The 25,638-nt window shown below is 35.4% G+C and overlaps 1 protein-coding gene across 1 annotated transcript; it reads right to left on the bottom strand.

Annotated features, from left to right (window-relative positions):
* Positions 1-311: 311 nt before the first annotated feature.
* Positions 312-12,672, bottom strand: LOC136033506 (annulin-like). Its single transcript, XM_065714251.1, has 2 exons — positions 12,206-12,672; positions 312-517 (listed from the first exon to the last, which is right to left on the bottom strand). Exons 1-2 carry the CDS (start codon positions 12,612-12,614, stop codon positions 312-314), a joined length of 615 nt encoding a protein of 204 aa, XP_065570323.1. The 5' UTR covers positions 12,615-12,672.
* Positions 12,673-25,638: the final 12,966 nt, after the last annotated feature.

Genomic DNA, 25,638 nt, shown 5'->3' with positions numbered 1-25,638 from the left:
GAAGGAAGACGTATTGCCGAAGATTGTCCTTTCGTCCAACTGTTTAAGGCTCAACTGAAAGTAGGTCGCCCTCATCTGGGGTCCGAGGATGTCATAAAGTAAAATTTAAAGGAAATGGGAACTTCCTGGGATGGTGTAAAGAGGGAGGCTTAGAATATATTTGAATGGAGGAGGAGTGTGTATAGATGTGTTGGCCTCAGGCAGCTTGATGCTGCGCTGAGTTGCGCAGCATTTTAGTAGTAGTAGTAGTTAGTAGTATTAGTAGTTAGTAGTAGTAGTAAATAAGTCGTAACGCGAATATATCCGGAATTTTACATTAATAAACGTTTTGTTTTGCTACTAAACTTTAACTTCTCATAAAAGAAAAGATACAAAAAAAGATATACCTTAATTTCGATGGTAGTGTTTTTGCTTTTAACGACAGACGCAACCCAATCATTCGCCTCAGTAAAATCTCCTTCTGGATATACAGATACCAAAACTTGAGTTCTCCTACTGGGACTGGGATTAACTGCATCTGGAATTTATGGTTCAAAAGTGTTAGGATTGAATAACATAAATAGAAAATGTCATAAACTCATAAGTAAATCAATTAACAATAAAAAATAATGAGGAGTAAATGCGTTCGTGGTAGCGAACTGTAAGCAAGGAGCGACTCGTGCTAAAAGCGATTGAAACTCAAAAAACGGGATTTGAAATATTACATACACTAAACAAACGGAACAACCTTTAAGTGAAGAGCATTTTTTAATAGAAACAGAATCTGTAAAAAACAAAATTTTACTGAAATATTTTCAACAGCCAAAATCCATTCTTTTTCTTTATTTTAATTACGTAAAATGATAATTTTTGAATTTGTTCATTAAAAGCTATTACAAAAAAAAAAAATTTCATGGGCTTTTAATGAACAAATTCAAAAATTATCATTTTACGTAATTAAAATAAAGAAAAAGAATGGATTTTAGCTGTTGAAAATATTTCAGTAAAATTTTGTTTTTTACAGATTCTGTTTCTATTAAAAAATGCTCTTCACTTAAAGGTTGTTCCGTTTGTTTAGTGTATGTAATATTTCAAATCCCGTTTTTTGAGTTTCAATCGCTTTTAGCACGAGTCGCTCCTTGCTTACAGTTCGCTACCACGAACGCACTTACTCCTCATTATTTTTTATTGTTAATTGATTTACTTATGAGTTTATGACATTTTCTATTTATGTTATTCAATCCTAACACTTTTGAACCATAAATTCCAGATGCAGTTAATCCCAGTCCCAGTAGGAGAACTCAAGTTTTGGTATCTGTATATCCAGAAGGAGATTTTACTGAGGCGAATGATTGGGTTGCGTCTGTCGTTAAAAGCAAAAACACTACCATCGAAATTAAGGTATATCTTTTTTTTGTATCTTTTCTTTTATGAGAAGTTAAAGTTTAGTAGCAAAACAAAACGTTTATTAATGTAAAATTCTGGGTATATTAGCGTTACGACTTATTTACTACTACTACTACTAACTACTACTACTACTAAAATGCTGCGCTACTCAGCGCAGCATCAAGCTGCCTGAGGCCAACACATCTATACACACTCCTCCTCCATTCAAATATATTCTAAGCCTCCCTCTTTACACCCTCCCAGGAAGTTCCCATTTCCTTTATGACATCCTCCGACCCCAGACGAGGGTGAACTACTTTCAGTTGAGCGCTAAACAGTTGGCCGAAAAGACAATCTTCGGCAATACGTCTTCCTTCATCCACGAAACATGCCCTAGCCATCACAACATTCATTCCATTATAATACTAGAAAGCGGGTTTGAACCATATTTTTTGTACAGGCTATGTTTAAAATGCGGTCACTCAGCCGGGTATCCAGAACAGTCCGTTTCTGGAACAGCCCGTTCCAGAACAGTCTAGAACAGGCAATTTCTTGGGAAAACCTCTAGTTAAATCTTCATCAGCTTTTCGGAGCGCCAACGCTTCAGATTCAAATTTGACCACTGTCATCATTATACCTTCAATATTCTAATCTTGGTTTGTAGACTTATCTTCCTACTCTTCCAAATTTTTTTTATCGGGGAAAGAACACCCTGAGTCCTGTCTATTTTACTTTTAACATCTTCACTGCTCCCACCTTCTTTACTAATAACACTACCAAGGTAAGTGAAGCTGCCCACCTAATTAGTATTTTCGTTCCTCAACTTCACCTTTTTATCTTCATTTATTCCTAGCCTTACTGACTTATTCTTCTTGACATTAATTTCCAAGCCTATTCCAGCACCCTGAACTTCCAAAACCCCTAAAAATCATTCATTTTCCTCACACTTTCACCTAGAATGTTTAAATCATCAGCATAATCTAATTCCAAGAGAGTTTTTCTTCCCCATTTAATTCCGTGGTCATTGCCTTCTCTGCGCTCCTTAAGACAAAGTCCATCAAAATGATCCATGTAAAGGGGGATAGAACACAACCCTGCTCAACTCATAATTTAATACGAAACCAGCTGCTAACCTCATTTCCTTCCTTAATCACAGCAGCGTTATTCTCGTACATAGCACTAATCACTTTAATGTATTTGTCTGGTATACCATACAAGGATAACACCTTTACTAAAGCTCTTCTATCAACAGAATCGAACGCTTGCTGATAATCTATAAAAGTAAAGACCAAAGGTGTTTGATAATTAAGGCACTTCTCAAATATTAATCTAAGAGTGGAAATTTGGTCGACGCATCCTCTACCTTTTCTTAAAATAAACTATTTTTCTCTTAAAACTTTGTCTACAGCATGTCTCAGTCTAAAAAGTATCACATTATTAAGTAATTTGCTCCATACAGATACCGGACTAATGCCTCAATAATTACAACACTCGCTTCTATTACCTTTCTTACACAGTGGTTTAATTAAGGTTTTCCTAAAATCTTTAGATGTTTCCCATTTTTCAAAAATTATTTTCATAATCTTCCGTAATTTATTTCTAACCTCAGAACCACCATATTTAACAAACTCATTTACCCCTCTATCAGCACATGGAGCCTTATTATTTTTTAATCCTTTTAGTACAGTCGCTAATTCTTTCTAAAAAAAAAAATCTTTCTGCACATTCGATTTATCACAATTTATTTCCTTTTCCTCTATATCTTTTCCTGGAACTGTATCTCGGTAGCACATTCTCATGTTCCACCCATCTCTCTTTAACTGTTAAAGATTTCATCTTGTGCTGATGGGTATGGTGAAAAAAAGGTGCTATGTACATGCTGCTACTAACTCTACTGCTGCTACTACACAAGCTAAGGGTATTAAGCTGCAGCTTTCAAGGAATATCTAGGTGGATTCTGAACTAAATCAAACCGAATTACGATCGTGTAGATTGTCAATAGGGTGACAAAAAAAAATCACAATTAACGGCTCACATTATTAAGTTATATCTTTTAGGGTAAGTTGTGGGGGTTTTGAACTAGCTAGAAGACACTATGTGTATGCTTTTTATAATACTTTTACGGTTACTTTAACTAATGACACTAAGGGCATTAAATTGAAATGTTTAGTGGGAGTTTAAGTTAAACCAAACAACTATACGCATGCAAGTATTAAAAGCGCATATAAGTAATGTCATAGGCAGTGCTGCTCTATCTTTGCTAGTAATATTGCTATTTTAAAAGAGCTAAGTTGATTAGAAATGCAAAGATGTAGTACCTTTTATAAGAGTCAAAAGAGATTGTAGGCAATTAGCCCTTCTCTTTAGCTAATAATTTTCCAAACACTCCCAGTCAAACTTTCAGATATCCATTTTGTTTAGTATAGCTGAACAGTCCTGTAAATGTATCTCTGGAGCTATTGCGTAGGCCAACTCCCCACAGTTATGCAACTTGCCCATTATGCTCAAAAATTAAATGTTGCCTTAAAGTTAAATCAAAAACCGCTGTGTGCATGCTGATTCTCGATAAGATATCTGAGCAATAATCCAAGAACGCCTGTTGGTATTATCTTCAATCTTTTTGGGCTACTTCTATTACTACTTCTACTCTTAAAATTTAAGTCAATCGAAAGAGTGTAAGTGTATTCAAGCTGTCAAAGAGCATAGGTAGACTTTTTGCGAATGATATTAAGTATTATTTTTCAGGTCAACTAGAGGAGGTATAAAACTAAATTAAACACTAATAATTGTGTCCAGATTTTTAGAAGGGTTTATATTTCTAAAAAATTGTTGAAAAATTTTCTCCAGCATACAAAAAGCAGGCCCAAGCAGAAATTTTTAAAGAAAACCCGAAAAGATTTAAACTATGATTTTCTATTTCCCTGAAAAGAGTATGTCAATATAAATCGAACAAAGATTAATTGAAAAAAAACTTTTTCCATAAAATAAATTTTTCAAGGAAAAGTGAAGAACTGCATTAAACCAAAAATTAGCAAAATTAGAACCAAATACTCTATCGAGCGCAAAACTACCTCAAATCAGTATCGATAAATTAATGAAAGCCAAAACGAACAGAAACTACAATAAGTAACCGAGTGAAACTCAAAACAAGCTGAATTTAACATGAGTAGGGCTCAAAACCCTGTGTCTCCCCAAGATCAAAGCATAATTTGCACTTTACTAAAAAAATTTAATTTTTTTCACTTTTATAACCTTAATAAATCAAGTATTATTAACAATTTAAGAAATAAATATCAGCATATGTATATTAAACTGACAATACAGATTCATGTATATTTTTTTCAGTAAAGTCCAAATTATGCTCTGGCCTTGGGGAGCCACAGGGATTTTGAACCTTATTCATGTTAAATTCTGCTTGTTTTAACATTGACTCGGTTACTTATTGTAATTTCTGTTCGTTTTGGGTTTCATTTTTTTTTATCGATACAGATTTGTAGTAGTCTTACGCTCGGTAGAGTATTTGATTATGATTTTGTTCATTTTTGGTTTAATAGAGTTCTTTACTTTTCTTTGAAATCTCATTTTATGGAAGAATTTTTTTATTAATCTACATATATAAAACCTTTAAATAAAAGTCATATGATCTTTTTTGACAATTAATTTACAAGACTTTCCACAGCAAAAGCTATTCAAATAAAAGTAAAGAGCTTCATTAAGCCAAAATTGAGCAGAAATAACTTCAAAGAATCTTCACTGCATAAGACTACCACAAATCAATATCAATAAAATAAAGAAAATCCACGAGCCTTGTTTTATTTATTATCAATAATCCCGGACTAACAGACTATTGATGTTCGCAGATGTGACGATCTTTCTCTAAAAAAAAAAGAACAACAGAAATTTTGCCACCAGTAGTCTTAAGGACAAATTGGATTTGACTGCATAATTTTCATGAAGCCCAAAATTTTTTTTTGTGATAGTTTGAATTTGTTCATTAAAAGCCCATGAGAACTTGAAGTATCTTAAAAGCAGGAATTGACTATCACAAAAAAAAATTTTGGGCTTCATGAAAATTATGCAGTCAAATCCAATTTGTCCTTAAGACTACTGGTGGCAAAATTTCTGTTGTTCTTTTTTTTTTAGAGAAAGATCGTCACATCTGCGAACATCAATAGTCTGTTAGTCCGGGATTATTGATAATAAATAAAACAAGGCTCGTGGATTTTCTTTATTTTATTGATATTGATTTGTGGTAGTCTTATGCAGTGAAGATTCTTTGAAGTTATTTCTGCTCAATTTCTCTTTACTTTTATTTGAATAGCTTTTGCTGTGGAAAGTCTTGTAAATTAATTGTCAAAAAAGATCATATGACTTTTATTTAAAGGTTTTATATATGTAGATTAATAAAAAAATTCTTACATAAAATGAGATTTCAAAGAAAAGTAAAGAACTCTATTAAACCAAAAATGAACAAAATCATAATCAAATACTCTACCGAGCGTAAGACTACTACAAATCTGTATCGATAAAAAAAAATGAAACCCAAAACGAACAGAAATTACAATAAGTAACCGAGTCAATGTTAAAACAAGCAGAATTTAACATGAATAAGGTTCAAAATCCCTGTGGCTCCCCAAGGCCAGAGCATAATTTGGACTTTACTGAAAAAAATATACATGAATCTGTATTGTCAGTTTAATATACATATGCTGATATTTATTTCTTAAATTGTTAATAATACTTGATTTATTAAGGTTATAAAAGTGAAAAAAATTAAATTTTTTTAGTAAAGTGCAAATTATGCTTTGATCTTGGGGAGACACAGGGTTTTGAGCCCTACTCATGTTAAATTCAGCTTGTTTTGAGTTTCACTCGGTTATTTATTGTAGTTTCTGTTCGTTTTGGCTTTCATTAATTTATCGATACTGATTTGAGGTAGTTTTGCGCTCGATAGAGTATTTGGTTCTAATTTTGCTAATTTTTGGTTTAATGCAGTTCTTCACTTTTCCTTGAAAAATTTATTTTATGGAAAAAGTTTTTTTTCAATTAATCTTTGTTCGATTTATATTGACATACTCTTTTCAGGGAAATAGAAAATCATAGTTTAAATCTTTTCGGGTTTTCTTTAAAAATTTCTGCTTGGGCCTGCTTTTTGTATGCTGGAGAAAATTTTTCAACAATTTTTTAGAAATATAAACCCTTCTAAAAATCTGGACACAATTATTAGTGTTTAATTTAGTTTTATACCTCCTCTAGTTGACCTGAAAAATAATACTTAATATCATTCGCAAAAAGTCTACCTATGCTCTTTGACAGCTTGAATACACTTACACTCTTTCGATTGACTTAAATTTTAAGAGTAGAAGTAGTAATAGAAGTAGCCCAAAAAGATTGAAGATAATACCAACAGGCGTTCTTGGATTATTGCTCAGATATCTTATCGAGAATCAGCATGCACACAGCGGTTTTTGATTTAACTTTAAGGCAACATTTAATTTTTGAGCATAATGGGCAAGTTGCATAACTGTGGGGAGTTGGCCTACGCAATAGCTCCAGAGATACATTTACAGGACTGTTCAGCTATACTAAACAAAATGGATATCTGAAAGTTTGACTGGGAGTGTTTGGAAAATTATTAGCTAAAGAGAAGGGCTAATTGCCTACAATCTCTTTTGACTCTTATAAAAGGTACTACATCTTTGCATTTCTAATCAACTTAGCTCTTTTAAAATAGCAATATTACTAGCAAAGATAGAGCAGCACTGCCTATGACATTACTTATATGCGCTTTTAATACTTGCATGCGTATAGTTGTTTGGTTTAACTTAAACTCCCACTAAACATTTCAATTTAATGCCCTTAGTGTCATTAGTTAAAGTAACCGTAAAAGTATTATAAAAAGCATACACATAGTGTCTTCTAGCTAGTTCAAAACCCCCACAACTTACCCTAAAAGATATAACTTAATAATGTGAGCCGTTAATTGTGATTTTTTTTTGTCACCCTATTGACAATCTACACGATCGTAATTCGGTTTGATTTAGTTCAGAATCCACCTAGATATTCCTTGAAAGCTGCAGCTTAATACCCTTAGCTTGTGTAGTAGCAGCAGTAGAGTTAGTAGCAGCATGTACATAGCACCTTTTTTTCACCATACCCATCAGCACAAGATGAAATCTTTAACTTCTGGTCCTGAATCATTGCTGATACATCCTCTTGACAGTGTATGTGGCCATAGCATGTTTTGATTTATTTCAATACATTTACAATATTGCCCAAAATTTTCGCCTTATAACCCTTTAGCACCATTAGTTATAGAAGTAGCAGTAGGAGTAGAGTTAATAGAAGCAGTCTTTGCTATAGTAGCAGTAGCATTAATAAAAATAGTACTAGTAGAAGTAATCATCGGAGTAGATGCAGTAGCATTATGATGCGAGTATTGTCTTTTGGTTAGTTCAACATCCCCCACAAAATGCGTTGTAACTTTCAATCTCACTTTCGAAATTGTTCCTAAAATATTGCTGATATGCCTTTTTTACAACCTGCATACGGATGGCAGGTTGTCATCTGTACAACATAAATTTTTAGTGATATTCTCTGAAAAATTTAACCTTCATGCACGTAGGTGTAGTTGTAATAGTAGTCACATCAGTTGCATAAATACTCAACTTGATATAATTAGCAACTGCTATTACATTGTCGGTTCGCTCATTTGATAACTTTAACATTCATTTACATTTTGAAATTTTCATGCTACTGCCCTTCACCTTACAAGTAGCTGTGATAGAAGTAGTAGTTGGATCAATAGCAATAGTAGTGGAACTAGTAAATGTTGCATTAGCAGTTGTATTACCAGTAGTATGCACACATTGTCTTTTGGTCAATTGATCTTTCCCGTTAAGTATTCTCTGAAAATACCAACTTAATGCATAAATCAGTTCTTAAGATACGCTATTTTACTATCTAAATGCACATAGTGTCTTTTGATAGCTCGAATTTGCCATCGATATTCCCTCAAATACTGCCTTCTTAAGCTCACTCTTAATAGTATTATTATCTCAGTAGTTTCAGTGGTAGTACAAGTAGTTGAAATGTTAGTGTTGTGTTAGTAATAGTAGTAGCAGCAGTATTAATTTCTTTAGCAGCAACTGCATATTTCTTTTTGGTCAGTTGAACATCATTTTCATGATGCCCCGAAATTTTCACCTTCAGACGTTAAGCCATTCCAAGAGTATTGTGTTGTGCGCTTTTGACACCGTTTTGAGGCCCTTAATACCTTATTCTCTAAGCCTTATAATTTGTTGCAATTGTAGTTGGAATGCTCAGTAGCAGTTGTAGTATCAAACAGTTCGTGGTAACCAACTGTAGTAAGGAGCGACCCGGCTCAATGGTAAACAAAATTCTATAAACCAGAATTTTGATACCAATAGCAACATCAAAAGAATCAGATTTTTATTCTGATTTTAAATATGTAATTTTCACCAAATTTAGTCTTATCTATGAAAAGTTACGTGCCTAAGAAAATTTGCCTTATTTTGAAAAATAGGGGGAAACACCCTCTAAAAGTCATAGAATATTAAAAGTGACATTGAAATTTAAAACGAACAGAAATTATTCCGTATATGAAAGGGGCTGTTCCCTCCTCAATGCCCCGCTCTTTACGCTAAAGTTTTTTACTGTTTAAAACATAGAGTTGAGAGAAAGAGTCAAACTTTAGCGTAAGAGCGGGGCGTTGAGGAGGGAACAGCCCCTCATAGCATAATTTACAACCCTGTCCCCAGGGCACTAGGGGGGCTCTGTCAACCCTAGAGGCATTATTATATGTTATTTGGACTATTTTGAACAAATTCGCTAAATCATCATTTCAGTCAGATACGTTTGATGAAAAGGGGTGTTGTCAGGGAGGTTGGGTTGATTCCCTCCATCAGTTTTGACTGTTACAAAGAAACTAAAACTTCTTATTTTCATCCAAACGAGCCTCTTCTAAAGTTAAAAACCATCTCTTCTATAAAACCATAAATGCTCCTTCGCCATCAATTACAACCCTCGTCCCAAGGCTCTGGTGGTTTGTATCAACCCCAAAAACCTAGTTAAATGGTCTTAGAACTATTTTGAATAAAATGTCTGTATCAAAATTTCTATTGGATTTGATTCGAAAAAACAAGCGTGGGGGGGGGGGTGATAGCTAACCTCTGATCACTTTGACTCTTAAAAAGTCCATAAGCAATTCTGGTCACCAATCCCATGAGCCCCTCCAAAGTATATACGACCACCCTTTCTATAAGAACCTTAGATGTCCCCTGGGCATAACTTAAAACCCTTGCCCGGGGAGCTGCTGGGCGGGTCTTCCCAAAAGACATAATTTTGTACTATAGCATATGGGCACTAGAAGTTCCAATTTTAAATCCACACTTTAATACTTTTACAGTGTTTTTGTGTGTAAGAAATAAATTCTTATTATTAATTTTATATATGCGATTAAGTGTTTTTACTTTTTGCTCAAGGAGGAGGGCTGTAAGTGTTGGCGAAAGGGCGAAGTGTTTTCGGCTAAAGGGACTCCACTGGCGTAGTTTTCAATTTGATTTGGTACCATTTTCAAGAGGCTTTAGGCATGCCCGGTTAGCTCAGTCAGTAGAGCGTGGGACTTTTATAAATTGTCCTGTGGTGGCGCAGTGGATTTGACCTTGGCTTGGTAGTACGGGACCCAGAGATCGAATTACGCCGCAAGAATGCACTGCAGGGCCGACGCAGAGACCTTAGTAGTCAAGAAGCGTCGTTAATTCTTAAATAATAATAAAAAAAGAGGCTTTAGGCTATTTTTAGAAACCTCATTAAGTTTGTTTATGCAAAGGATTTGTTAAAAAAATAATTATTGTTATTGAATTAACCTCACATAGCGATTCTTCTTCACTTCACAGCTTTTTTCTTCAAAACTTGTTTCTAGACTCTGAAACGAACTCTAGCTGTCAGGTTCGTTCTTTACTAGGTTGCATTTGACGCTATCAAGGAGGCACACTCGTGCCTCTATAAAAAGGCGAACCACGAAAATGTTAAGCGATCTTCGGTTCCAGTTGTCGCAGAGGGATGGGAAGGGATGCATTTCGTAGCCCGAGCTCTAACTAAGAAACCTGCCAAATTTCATCCCCCTCCAGCTTTTCCTTCATGGGGAAAATCTGGCCGGAAGTTTCGACCCACCAACCCCAGCCCCCCTTTAACGTCGTCCGATCGGGCTGAAATTCACAAGTTAAGGTCCCCTAGGGCCCAGGAGCTCATCCACGAAATTTCAGCTCGATCCGATAACTCCTTCCCTGTTTTCTAGAAACCACGTATAGCCACTTAATTTTCATATTCTTTTTTTTTTCTCGACGCCTAGAGGTCACAGCCGACATCGGATCTTTGTGTACAAAGACTCATTCGACGCGGAATTCTCCGAGTAAGTGCCCTTGAAAGTTTCGTAGGAAAATATTAACCCCCCGAAAGTTTCGACCCCCCAACCCCACCCCACCCCCTTTAACGTTGTCCGATCGGGCTGAAATTCACAAGTTAAGGTCCCCTATGGCCCAGGAGCTTATCCACGAAATTTCAGCTCGATCCGATAACTCCTTCCCTGTTTTCCAGAAACCACGCATTAGCCACTTAATTAACCAATTTCTCCATAAGAGCCCATGTTAATTTGATATTTTTAAAATTTATTTAAAAGTTATATTTACACACATGCAGGTGGTTAGCTCAGTCGGTACAGCGTGGGACTTTTAATCCTCGGGTCAAGGGTTCAAGTTCCTCATCGGGCGGTTGTTTTTCACAAAATAAAAACGTACAGAAATAATATGAAAAAACTTCGTTTTCTTAAAGAGTTAAAGAGGCTGCGTCCCAAAGTCGAACCTTAAAACGTACAGGAATTAGGAGAGGCAGTTGGGGGGCTGCCGCCCCCCAAACCCCCCGCTTTTAAAGACTATTTTGTACAGGTTTTTGTTGCCCCCCGCTCTTGGCTTCGGAAAGGCCCTCTTTTAATTAACAAAAAATTGAAATGAATGAATAATGGAATAGCTTCGAAAAATGTTAAACACAAGAGGACAGGAGAACCATTGCGTCGAAACTAGTAATTAGTAACAATGAGGTCCCCCCACGACAAAAAACCTGTACAAAAGAGTCTTTAAAAGCGAGGGGTTTGGGGGGCGGCAGCCCCCCAACTGCCTCTCCTAATTCCTGTACGTTTTAAGGTTCGACTTTGGGACGCAGCCTCCTTAACTCTTTAAGAAAACGAAGATTGTTTCATATTATAATCATAAGCAATTAGTTCAATTTCCTTTTCTTTGTTTTTTTTGGGGGGGAGAGTCTTCCTTAATGTTGAGTTATCAAATGTGGAAATGCTCTCATTTACCTTATTGTTTTGTATAGCATTAGTTCACTAAGTAGTTCTTCAATTTTTGGATTTTATTAAAACCCTCTATTATTGTTTGGCTTTTTATTTCTTTTCAATACTTTTTTTTCAGTTCATGGCAATCACCTTCTATTATAACCAGTCTCCTTGGTAGTAAAATAAAATGACTTTACTCCATCTACCATTCATGCTTGACTAAAAATGAGGATTCTTACGTTTTACGGACGATACGTTCCAGGAAATTATACCCTTGGGCCCATCCATCGGCGTCCTTAAATCGAGTATAAAGAGGTCATAGAAAGCAAATTATTAAAAAGCGTTGTTTCATGGGAGAGAGCAAAGGAAGAAAGTCTTGAATAGTTTGAAAAAGGAGGAGCGGGTGCAACTGTGTTAGGAGGCCTTAAGCTACGACAACTCATTAGCAGCAGTAGTAGTGACTACTTGAAATTGAAAACTTACCAGCACATGTAAAAATCAGTGAAATGATATCCTTCTTCGAATCAAATGGCCGTGATATGCTTACAGTTAGCGTGAATGATTGACCCCGCCTTATAATAAGTCTAGAATCTTTTCCCTTTTCCATCCAATCATAGTTCCAAGTTTCATGAGATTTTCCATTTTCTGAAATATTCAAGTTCACACTAGCTACTTTCAATAATAGTGTGTTACTGGACGAAGTAGGAGGTCGTGGTAATTCAAATCTAACAGGGGTATCTGTTCTTTCAAATAATGGTCTTGGCTTATTGCCAGGAATCTCTTCAATACTTCTTCTTAACACTTCTGGCTTATGTGGCTTATCCACATTATATAACTCATTCGAATCACGCTTATCAAAATTTTTGAAAAAGAAGGAGAAACAATTACCCATTTTCTTTAACTAAACTAGAACAAAGTTATGTCTGGGGTTTCTACTACTAGATATCTTAGGTACCAAATTTTTCCAATCTTTTTCTCAATTCCTGTTGGCGGTAAACCACAAGTGTGGCTAGTTATTTGCTGAAATTAAAAACTTAAAGATACGCTGGTCCTGCGAAATTTATTCCTGTGGTTTTAAACTGAAGCCTTAGCATGCAAGTTCTACAAAAGTAGGAAAAATTAGAGAACCACAAAAGGCACATACGGATATATTAGCCTTTGCCATCTCCCTCCCCACCCCTTAAGTTTGAAGATTTTGAAATATTTTCTTTTTCTTGTGGAAATGATGTTAGGAATTAAAGGTCCCCCCCCCCCAATGAAATAATGTCAGTCTTCAAAACCAGCAAGGATGGACTTTCACAAAAACAACAAAACGAAAATACATAAAAACAAATAGATAACATGTGTCTGCCACCACCGACGTTCACGGAGGGAAAGGGGAGGGGCTTCAGCGGATATGAATTTTTTTAGTACGTCAGATAAAGGAGCTTGTCTGTCATTTTTTTTTTGTTATGCTAAGTTCCTACTGTGTGAGCTTCTGTGGGCCAAAAATCGGCGTATGAGTTTCAGTATATGGAGTTGTCGATCCGTTTGCTATTGTCGCGGAGCGTAGGTTACGCTTTGAATAAAATTCGGATACTTCAAGTAGTTTATTTAGTGCCTTTTTATAAAAGTTTTTCCTATTGAAGCTCCTTTTTTCCCCTTGTATTCTCCATTTTGACACCATTGTGTCTTTATTGAGTTAATAAAGTTTCATTCATTCATTCATTCATTAAGGTTTGCTGTCTTAACATCACATGAATACCACGTTAACTTATGCCACATTTTATGACTAAACACTGTATTGGTTATAACTAGATTGTTATACCTACGAAATTGCAGCAGTCTGAAGCAGCTGCGGTGAGTTTTAGTAGTAGTAGAAGTAGTAGAATTGAAAATCTGCGTAATTGGTCATCTTCTATAGGAATGAAGGCAAACATGACCCACATCCTGTAAAAACCCTTAAATATGCACATATTTTAACCCGCTGTTTTATAACTAAAAACTGCAGGCTCGGTTTTGTTGTGACTGTTTAAACAACTTTTGTCAAGATCGTTTGTAGAGAAGTATTCTGTTTTGTTATCTATAAAACACATAATTTAAAGTTATGAATAAATGCAACAACGCTAGTTTCCTAAATTTGTGTTTGCTTTAGGTTCCTTGGCTCTGTCTATATTCCATGTACTATTCAGACAAATCTGTGAAAAAAGACTAAACGAAAATATAAGATTAAAAAAACAAATCCGCGAAAACAATTTATCTAGAAATGTCTTAGAATTTACCCAGGCTAGGATACCATCCATCCCTATTTCAACTGATCTGGGCGTTGAAATCTCCTAATAAAAACACCGTATTTCTTCCTGGGACCCTGTCTATTTGCTCCTGTAACTGTAGCTTTTGTTTAAAATTTAAACTATTATCCAACATTTTTAATTCTTAAGCAGAAAAGCTGAAAAAACATTTATATATATATATATATATATATATATATATATATATATATATATATATATATATATATATATATATATATATATATATATATATATATATATAAAGTCTATGACGAGTAGAAATAAAGTAGTATAGTCATTCAAAGTTAAAATAAACATTATATTACTATCAATGAATAACTGAAACCGAAAGCGAATACAAATCATAATGAATGCATGCATGAAACATAAAGATAGCAGATACTGATATAGTTGAATCGTAAAGAGAAAATAAATCAAAATGAACAATCAAGTCAAACTTAAAATGAAAACTAATTACAAAATATAAGAGTAGACCCGTCACCACTGAGCCGTATTTATGCATCCTGTCTTTTACCTATTTAGTTACTATAGGTGAATGAAACCGTGTGAACATGAAGTAACTGTTTTTTGATAAAATGGGTTGTCAGTCCTTGTGTCTTATCGTGTAAGAGAACAGCCAATCAGGTACCTTTATATCGGATAGTCATTTTAAAAAAGGCAATGACATCATGAACATTAATTTGGTTAAAGCTAATTCATAATGAGATTTTACTATTTCCGAGATTAATAACACCGGTTTTTAATTCAAATACTACCATCGACACTAATCTGAGAATTTTTTCATTGAGTTTTTTAAACCGAAGACTGGCTGGATCAACACAAGATACTAGGGATCAATACAAGGTTGTAGGTTGCCTGTATTCAGGAAAAAACTAAATATCACCATCTAGTAGTGTCTAGGGTTAATTTAAAGCTGAAATTTCAGAACGGTAACCACCTCCCAGCAAGTTATGATGTTAGTAGACTCCAGGAAGAAAATTTGAGAGAAAATTTCCAGGAACAGTTGAATTTTAAACTGGAGAGTTTAAAATTTGATAATGTAGAAGATGGATGGAACAATTCTAGTAAAATTACTGATGGAGTCTTAGGGAGGCGAATTAGGAACGCAGCTAGGAATATTTGTGAAAAAGGTTTATGTTTAATAGAGAGAAGATGGGGCTCGTATAAGAAAGGTGATAAGAGTGAGTATGGTAATAATCGAGGCATTAGCCTGATCTCTATAGGTAACAAATTGTTTAGTAATATAATATTTTTTAGACTGAGAGATGCTATAGACAAAGTTTTAAGAGAAGAACAGTGCGGTTTGGATAGAGGATGTGTCGACCAGATTTTCACTCTTGGATTTATAATTGAGAAGGGCTTGAGTTATCAAACACCTTTTGTCCTCAGTTTTATATATTGTGAGCAAGCGTTCGATTCTGTTGATAGAAGAGCTTTAGCGAAGGTCTTATCCTGGTATGTTATACCATACAAAAACATTAAAGTAATTAGTGCTATGTACGAGAGTAACACTGCTGCAGTAAAGGTAGGAAATGAGGGTTGCAGCTGGTTTCGTGTTAAATCAGGAGTTAACCACGGTTGTGTTTTATATCCTTTTATATGGATCATTTTGATGGACTTTATCTCAAGGAGCAAAGGAAAGGCAAGGGGGGAACACGGAATTAAATAGGGAGGAATAACCTTCCTGAACATAGATTATGCTGAAGATTTAAACATCCTAAATGAAAGTGTGAGCAAAATCAATGAACTTCTATAGGTTTTAAGAGTTCAATGTGCTCAATAGGTTTGAGAATTATTGTTAAAAAAAACAAGTTGCTAAGGGTAGGAATGAGTGAAGATGAAAAGGTGACGTTGGGTAACGAAAAGATTGATCAGTTGGGCAGCTTCACTTATCTAGGTAGTATTATTAGTAAAGACGATGGGAGCAGCGAATATGTTAAAAGCAGAATAGCTAAGGTTCAGGATAATTTTTTTTACAGTCGAAGAAAGTTCGGAGGAATAGAAAGATAAGTCTGCAAACTGCAAGTCTCAGGATGCAAGTCTGCATCCAATATAAAATACCGGAAGCTATAGTGATTATAGTGGTCAAACATAAAGCATGGGTGCTCTGGAAAGTGGATAAAGATTTGCTAGATGTTATCGAGAGAAATTGCCTACGGATTGTTCTGGGTACCTGCCCGACTTACCGTATTTCAAACAGTAGGTTGTACGAAAAGTGCGATCTAATCCCACTTTCTAGGGCTATAGTGAGAGAAAGGTTGAGATAAGATAAGATAATATTTATTTTCAAAAGACTATCACAAGCTCTATAGAGCCGAATTCGTAAGAAGAAAAAAATTTTCAAATCAGTACATTAAGTCAAACAATTAAAATTAAAAAGAAATTAAAAAGGCAAAATCATCAAAGATAAAGGGCAAATCAGTAAACTTGACAATTAAATTACAAAAATATTACAGTAAATCAAAAATAAGAACGGCAATAGAGGAAAAGGGGAATTTGGCAAGTACATGATCACGAATTATTATTATTAAGGTGTTCCAGAATAAAGGGGATAAAACTTTTACGAAACCTCTCTGTAACAGCATAGATCGGAGAGTAAGATGGGATTGCTAAGGAGGCTGACCGGGGGAGTGGGAATCTAATGAGATTGTGAAAATCAGGGAGTAAGTCCTCAGAACGGGGATTGGAAATGACTGATTTAGCGAACGTTCATTTGAAAGTTGTGAATGCTAGACCGGACATGCATATTCCAATAACAGCCTGATAAAGGATAAGTAAACACGGAGGGAATGTATCTTAGGACAATTAAATTTGTTTAGCAGCTTCAACATGGATAATGAAACATTTGCTTGTTTAACAATGTTGGAAATATGTATTTCCCACTTAAGATCATTAGAAATTGTGACACCAAGGAGCTTAACATTTTTCACTAGCATTTCGCGTGGGATCAGGTCGCAAAAAACAGGAGTAGATTTTAAGAAGTTGATCGTCATTATCTGTGATTTAGTGGGATTTACTGTCATATTTAAATTCTTAGATTCATCCAAACATTGGGTTAGGATTTCAACAGGGTCACTTTTAATATTCCTATGACATACTTCAAGGATCGACAAGTCATCCACATATTTCCATCTTTGGGGGAATTCCTTGCCAATTTCATTAATCATGACAAGAAATAAGAGTGGTCCCAATAAGGTTCCCTTAGGCATTCCACAGTACCTAGGGAGGGGGCTAGAGCAAGTATTTTTGTATTTTACAACTTGTGATCTGTTTGAAAGGAACAATATAACAATATTTACTAATAGCGGGTCAATTTCAAAGTTATCCTGTTGTAAACGGATTAGGATATTGTGGTCAACTAAGTCAAACTCTTTTTGGAAATCGACTAAAACTAGGTTTAGCCTAACATTTGGTTTCTCTACTTCACTTAGGATGGTGTGAATCAAGTGTACAAGGTAATGGGTGGTGGAGGTTTTTCTTAAATTACCAAACTGTCGAATGTCAATGCGTGGTATAATTTTAGTTTTAAGCCAGTCACAAAGGAACCCTTCGTAAAGCTTAGAAAAAACTGGAGTGAGTGCAATAGGACGCATTTTGGTTATAGTCAGACTGGAAGATTTCTTTGGGATGGGTGTTATAAAACCTAGCTTCCAGCAACTTGGGAATTTACCAGATTTTGTAATTTGGTTAAAAATATCGGATAAAGGTCCAGGAATTGTGTCTGAAAAAGCTTTAATCAAGTCAATTGGGATTTCTGGGCAAGTACTTGATTTTTTGAGCTTTCGGATTTTATTTATAACATCAGAGGGAGAAATTTGGGGGAATTCAGAGGTGGAGGGAGGAATAGTTTGATCTGAGCCAGTGGTAGCGGGAAGACTTTGTACTATGGACGCAAGATGAAGGTTCAAATCGTTGGCTGTCTTGCAAGGGGGCTCAGGGAGATGAAAATTAACTTCAACAGGGTTTTTTTTCCGTAAATCTATTTAATTTTCCTGTACCATTGTTTGGGCTTGTTAGAATACAGAATCTTAACTTTACTATTGTAATACTCAGAAGCTGCTTTTCTCAATTTTCTCTTCAGAAACTTTCTTAGATTATTAGCCTGTGTGATATGTCCTTGCTTGAGCCAACTGATTTTTTTCCTTATTAGTTTTTTAAACGTCACAGTAATGTAATGTTTATCGGTAGATCATATTTTAATTTTTTTTTCACTGGAAAATGGGCTTCATAATTACTCCTCAATAAATTTTGGAGGGACAAAGCCTTGAAGTCGACATCGTTTGTTTGGTACACAGGGGACCAATTTTCACTAGTGATCCAAGAGTCCTGACTCAATTAGAGGTCTAAAGACGGTTTCAGTAATAGTAAAGGAATGTTTAACTGTAGCTAGTGGAGATAGGAGTAGTCTTAAGTGGTAACTACCGCCGAGAGGGGGAAGACGGGTCTGTAGAGAGTTGACATATTGGTGCATATTAAGTCAAAAGTAGAATTGCCTTTGGTAGTAGGGAATTTTACAATTTGTGTTAGACTAAAAGTATTACATGTAGATTCAAGTTTTAATTCATTTGCATCACCTAAGAGGAAAATTCCAGCATTTGGGTATTTAGATATTACATAGTCAGCACTGCCATGCAATTTTTCAATAAAATTAAATTTTTCAGCCGCTCTCTGCCTAGGAGAGTAGTAAAAACAACACAGGACAATCAAATTGAAAGGACTTGGTAAGACCTTAGGTAGAACACAAACCCACAAAATTTCATCAAAGGAAGTTAGACACTAATATTTCTGAAGGATAAAAATCATTACGGACAAAGAAAAGAATTCCACCCTCTTTCTTACCCAGGGGTTGGGTTTCGGGTCTGAGTTTAATAAACTGGGAGAAATTATTCATTTTTAACATGTGTGAATTTTGAGCGTGTACTTCAGTAATAGCGATTATGTCTGATCTATATATTTTAGAAAAGGAGTCTAATTCATTAAGTTTTTCAAAGTTAAGATTTTTAGCGTTGCTTAACAAAAGTGTGGGAATTTTAAAACGACCTGCAAAGATACCATTTTTACACTTAACTTTATTTAAATTACAAATGGATACAGGGGGTGAGGTGGGATTCGTAGCGGGGGCCAGACTAATGTAATCAAAACAAGGGGCTGAGGGAGCACAATTGACTTTTTTGGGATGACTATTAGAGTCAACATCGATAGATAAATTATTATTTACCTATCTTTAAATTATAAATTATTTGCCTTGGGGATTTGGAGGCGGGGGACGGGCGATGATATGGATAAAGCACGAGGAGAACAATTAGGATTTATTACAAGACAAGTATTGAATGTAAAAAGTCTCAGACCTGAGTTACGTTGGCAGGGTAGGCACGAAGGATAAAACGAATAGGCTGGGAGCGGGGTTTCGTAAGGTGCTGGGAAAGGGGGGCTGGTTGGGAATAGTGATTCATTTCTGTCAAGAAATTGCTAGTTTGCGGCAGAGTAGGGAGGATATGGGTTAGCATACTGTGAGGGGAGAGAAAATAGGACTTCTGCATGCGGGGAGGGGGAGGAGGTAACAAAGGATAAGGGAGGAGAGTTCGGGAATGGTTTGTAAATTTTTGAGCTGTGCTTGATGAACTTTGACGTGAGATTTTTGCTTGGTTGCGGTGCACTAAAAAAGGACGGCGAAAGGGAGATGAGTGGCTCTTACAATTTTTATCTTTGGACAGGGACCCCAGGGAAGAAAATTAACATCAGCTACTAGTGGTGCATGGGCAAAACTATAATATTTGTTATTACAAGCTAAAACTGGACAAAGCTTCACATGGCCAAAACTGCACTTAACGGAACCACAAGCACCTGAAATAAAATTACCATATATATGTAAAAATTTGCACCGCTTACTAAATTTACAACGATTATGATTAAAATTTTTGCATATCACTTTTTTTTTGTTGGCGCTTTTTTGCTGGAATTTGGTTGGCGCACTTGGTTGAAAATCACTGAGCTCATTTTTTTCAGTGTAATTTGCCTTAACTCTATTTTCGAAAAATTTAAAGCTTATTTAAAGCTTAATTTTGTATCAAGAAAATGTCTGAAATGCTTTAGAAATGATGAAGGGGTGCTAGAGGGTGCGTTGTGTCAGCCATTGAGTGTCACAGGCTGGGAATTGGCAAAGAACATCGAAATCTAACAATGAAATGGCGGGTTTCCTTTGTTCAAACGAAAACAATGGTCATTTTTCAGTTTATAAATTTGCTTTTTGAGAAAAAAAGGTTCAAAAATCCTTAAATGTGATAATGTGCCCCCTGAGGGTGTCATCGGGTCTGGTACATTGTGCGACGTTGGCCTCGATTGCTCGGAGTCATGAGAAAAAAACGCTAATGGGAATTTTTTCATTAGGTTTAAACGATCGATTTTAGTGTAAGCGAATATTCTTGCAAGAAAATGCTAAAAAAATACCATGTGTGCAATAATGCCTGCTAGAGGATGCTGTGTGCAGCCAATTCAGTGTCAGAGTTTGGAAATTACAATGGAAGATCGCAATCTAGCAATGAAATGAAAGTTTCCACTGTTCATATAAAAACAATGGTCATTTTTTAGCTTGTAAGTTTATTTTTCCGAGAAAAATGTTAAAAAGCCTTTATGTGTGATGATATGCCCCCAGAGGGTGTCTTTGGGGGAGGTACATTGTGACACGCTGGCCTCAATTGCTAGGAGTCATCAGAAAAACACGGGTCATCAGAAAAGTCAGAAAAAAAATAGTTTTTTTCATTAAGTTTAAAGGAACGATTCTACTGTAAACGAATATTTTTGTAGGAAAATGCAATAAGTTCGATAATGCCTGCTAGATGGTGCCGTGTGTCAACCATTGAGTGTCGCAGTCTGGAATTGAGTGAAAATAATACCAAGAAAAAAGAACAAAACATAGAATTAAGTTACACGTCTTGTGCCCCATTTTCCTATGTTATGAGCAAACTTAGATCATTCTTTAGGACAACAGGTCTAATCATTCTCTAAGAAGGAGTAATTTCCTATTTTTTGACCAATTTTATATCATTCTTTAAGAAAAAATCTCTAGACATTCTCTACGAGAAACCCCCCAAAATGCTAGGATCATATCGCTAAGATGTGAAGAATTACTTTGTCTGGGTTTATAAAACCCTCCTAAAGCATCACTCAGCAGGCAGCTGCACTTGAAATACAATAATATTCTAGTAATCGATTTTCCCTTTTGCATATCAATCGTTGCAGTCATAAGAAACAAGTAATCAATAGCTTAATCATTCTAGTAAACGCGACGGGGATTTCTCTATGGGTCGAATAGTTTCTTTCGTAGAATCTATTTCCTGAATCATAATATTATAAAGGCTTTCAAAGTCCAGCTTTTTAACACTCCATTCCATTAGATAGAAATGCCCTTTCGAATCCTAGTAGGACAAAAATCAGTAGATTATAAAAAACATATTGAAAAAAGATGAAATCTCAAAACAAAAAAAAACGCATTGAAAGCTGAAAAACAACTCCTTTAAAGAAAAAGAAAACCCGAAGAAAATATTTCCTAAAGCATTATGTAACACCGACGTGTTCCGTCATTACATAACATTCCACGTGTGTGCTGTCATCACGTAACTTTCCACGTCTGTGCTGTCATTACATAGCACCAACGTGTATACCCCTCACTACGTAACACCCACGTGTATCCCACGTGTGCACCTTCAATACGTAACACCCTAAGGGTACGCTACCATTAGGTGACATCTCACGTGTGCGCCAGCATTACGTAACACCCACGTGTGCACCACCATTACGCAACACCCATGTGTAATCCTGGAGTAAGGAAGCCCTGGCACTCACAGTTTTTTGATGGCCAGGGCTTCTGGCCCTCAGAAAGAAACTATTAGGTAATTAGCACCTGCACCCCCCTCTTACATGACAAACACCTGCTGGGTGTCGTGGAATGACGGGATATGGCTCACATGGAATCCAGGGATTTGTGTGGGAGTCCAGGGATATGTGTGCCGTGGAATCCAGGTATATGTGTGTCGTGGAATCCATAATACGGTCATTACTGTTGATAAAGCTGGAAATAAACAGCTGGAATGACAGAATGCAAGTCAAACAAGAAGCAATTATCGATAATGTCTTGGAAAGATTTAGCTCTAATCCAAAAAGATTAATGCTGAGGCTTATTGATGATTTTTTTTTATTACTTATTAATAAAGATTTCATAAGTATGATAGAACTTGCTAGCAATGTAAGGTTTGTGAATTGCAAATATAACCTCAGCTCACCCCCACCCTTCATCATAGAATCGACTGCTCCTCTTCCCCCCCCCCATGCAAGAAGCAACGTACGCCCATGTCTGTAGATCTAAAAAAAAATCAAACAAACTAGTTTTCAGTGACCTTATCGCTAAGTCAGGTGATTAGCACGCTGGAATTCAAATCCTTTGACCGCGAGGACAGGGATTCTAGCCCTGGTGTCGCTGGCTATTCAGTTTGGAGCTGGGGTAAATGGCGTGACTCTGTAAAATCAGCCAGAGTAAACCCCGCTCTAAATGGCTACCTGGAAAAATCTGGAGATAAACAAGAACGGTATGCGAAAGCATAGGATCAGTGGCATCGTTGTGAGGGGGGCAGGGGGGGCAATCCTCTCACCAATAATATGAAAAAATATAATATATTGAGTAGCTTTAAGGCTGTTGCTCATTTTAAGTGTAAAATTTGCTTTTTACTTTAATCAGAATTTTTTAAAATTAATCCATGCTCGTTTTTAACATAGAGAAAACGAGAAAAGCAGAGGACCAATACTCTTCATAATATTTTCCACATTAATATTTTCCCAAATATACTGCCTTTGAAAAATGTGACCCTAGTTGATGGAAAATTGAAAATGTTTTATGCGTCCTGTTTTGCCATATTTGATCAGGTCAAGTTTTTCCCTGATATTTACGGCACTTTTGATTCCTAAAATATATCAGTTCAGGATTAGATTCTGGGGTTTTAAATTTTTAAAAGTGGAAATGAATACACCTCTAAATTTGTAAATCGGACAGAAATGGAATCATTGAAGAATAAGAAGGTAGATATACAGTGAATATAATTTCATAAATGAAAATGTAATATTTGAAAAAGAAAATAAGACTTTGTGCTTTTTATAATGCAATTCGTACTATAGCCAGATAGGTCAAATCGGTTGTAGTTTAGTTATGGGATTTGGTAGAGAGGGATCCGCTCTAGGAATCATTTAATTGCTTTAATTTTTATTTACAGTATTAACTCAAAATCCAATATAGCTCCAAATTCTCTTATTTCTAATAGAATTGCCTAATAAGCGCTGATAACATCCTATTTCTTACGTTCAGGGTTCACATAGTAACCCTTAAATGTAGAACTGCCTTTATGTATAACAACATGCTTACTTCTTGCTATTTCGCTTTTCTAAACATTTCTTTTAACCAGCTCCAGAAAACATAACTGTGCTGAGAACTAATAACATAACTCGTGTACATAATAAACATAATACATAATAAACAATACATAATAATACATAATAAACATAAAGTACATAATAAAATGTACTAAAACATAACTCGTGGGGCATTTTTCTCTGCATCATCATGCAATACGAAATGTATGCTGAGAATAGAATAAAGTGAATTTGAACAAAATATGTATATTTTTCTCAAAATTTAGAAATTTTTGTGCGCGCATAAGCAGTACCAAACCATTCTTATTTTTATTGTAATCAGTTTTATTATGCAGCACTAGGAGACCAAACTTTGCTTTTGAAGGGAATTATAAACATAAAAACAATATTCAGTGTAACCCTTCTCCAGAAATATATACCTTCCCCCCATCTTCATATACACAAGAAAAACTTTTTATGTACTTTTTATTGAATTCGTTTTTTAAACAAAGATAGAAAGGGGATGGTAATTTTCAAACTCTAGGAGTCAAATTTTCCTCCCTGGCAATCTTTAATTAGTTTGAGATTTCTGCCGCAATGATGATAATAATTGTTCAGATTTTGCGGATATTCTTTGTCAAACAATGCCCAACGGATAAGTTAGTAGTTCTAACTTTATATTTCGAATGTTTACATATGGGGAATATGTCACAATATAATGTTACACAATCCGTGGTAATACTTTGACTTATCCTGTATCTTTGCTTAGACAGCGCTATTGTGCTGCTTATGATTTATGTTTCGACTTTATGTGGCCCGCTGATAGAGATGCTATTTACTATTATAAATCGGTGAGCCCCCAAACAATTTAATTTAGAAAAAAACAAAAGTTCAGTACAACAATTAAATCTTACTGAGTCAAAATCCATTCAAAATTACGAGCAAACGAATTGCGCGATATCCGAGGCTATTAGAATATAGCTTGGATCAATTATAAGATCGAGCATCCTGTGCGGGGCATTGGGGTTTAGAGAAGTGGATGAATGGGTGTAGTGATTTAGAAATTAATTAATTAATTCACTAGTTAATTAATTATTAATTAATTAATTAATTAATATTTCAATAAAACATGTATATTAAAAGTTTAGTACAACAAATTAAATCTTAATGAGTCAAAATCCATTGAAAATTACGAACAAAAGAATTACGCGATATCCGAGGCTATTAGAATATAGCTTAGTAGAGTTATGAGATTAAGCAGCCTGTGCTGGGCATTTTTTAATGTGTGTTTATTGTTTATAATGTATGGGGTTATGTTTTTAAAAGTCCGTAAAACTACTGTTTTACTACTGTCGTCTGCAGCAACTCATTGCTGACAATTTTTTAAAAAGCCAATCACCAGCACTTATATTTATGATTGTTTAATGTGTGTTTATTGTTTATAATGAATGGGGCAATGTGCCATTGTAGTTGTGTCCCTGTGTCCCACCTGTGAATATAAATATGTATATATATATATATATATATATATATATATATATATATATATATATATATATATATATATATATATATATATATATATATATATATATATATATATATATATATATATATATATATATATATATATGTTTTTAACTACGTAAAACATGCGAATATACAACATTCTTCGCTGTCCCATTGTCTGTGCATATAAATAGATTGTCAGGTTTACTGACTCTTGAACATGCAACATATAATTGTCCATGTGAAAAACAATCCGTATTCAGATCTATACCTCATTATTCTAATGATGTGTCCCTGTGTCCCGGTCGTCATTTATATTCCCTGTGTCCCGGTCGTCATTGGTGTCCCGGTGTCCCAGTTTGTAATTTCTCTTTGAGTGTCCCGGTCGTCATTTATATTCCCTGTGTCCCAGTGTCCCGGTCGTCATTTGTGTCCCGGTGTCCCGGTCTGTAATTTCTATTCGGACAATCCCTGTGTCCCGGTCGTCATTTATATATCCCGCCTGTGCCCCCGGCGTCCCCGTTGTAGTTGTGTCCCTGTGTCCCGGTCGTCATTTATATTCCCTGTGTCCCGGTTGTGATTTGTGTCCGGGTGTCCCAGTCTGTAATTACTCTTTGAGATTCCCAGTCGTCATTTATATTCCCTGTGTCCCGGTCGTCATTTGTGTCCTGGTATGTAATTTCATCAGTTGACAAACATGACGTCAGTCGACAAACA

Source organism: Artemia franciscana, chromosome 12 (assembly GCF_032884065.1).
Source record: "Artemia franciscana chromosome 12, ASM3288406v1, whole genome shotgun sequence".
NCBI classification, from domain to species: domain Eukaryota; kingdom Metazoa; phylum Arthropoda; class Branchiopoda; order Anostraca; family Artemiidae; genus Artemia; species Artemia franciscana.
The sequence above is the reverse complement of the archived record's forward strand: the minus strand, read 5'-3'. Positions and strand labels throughout refer to the sequence as shown.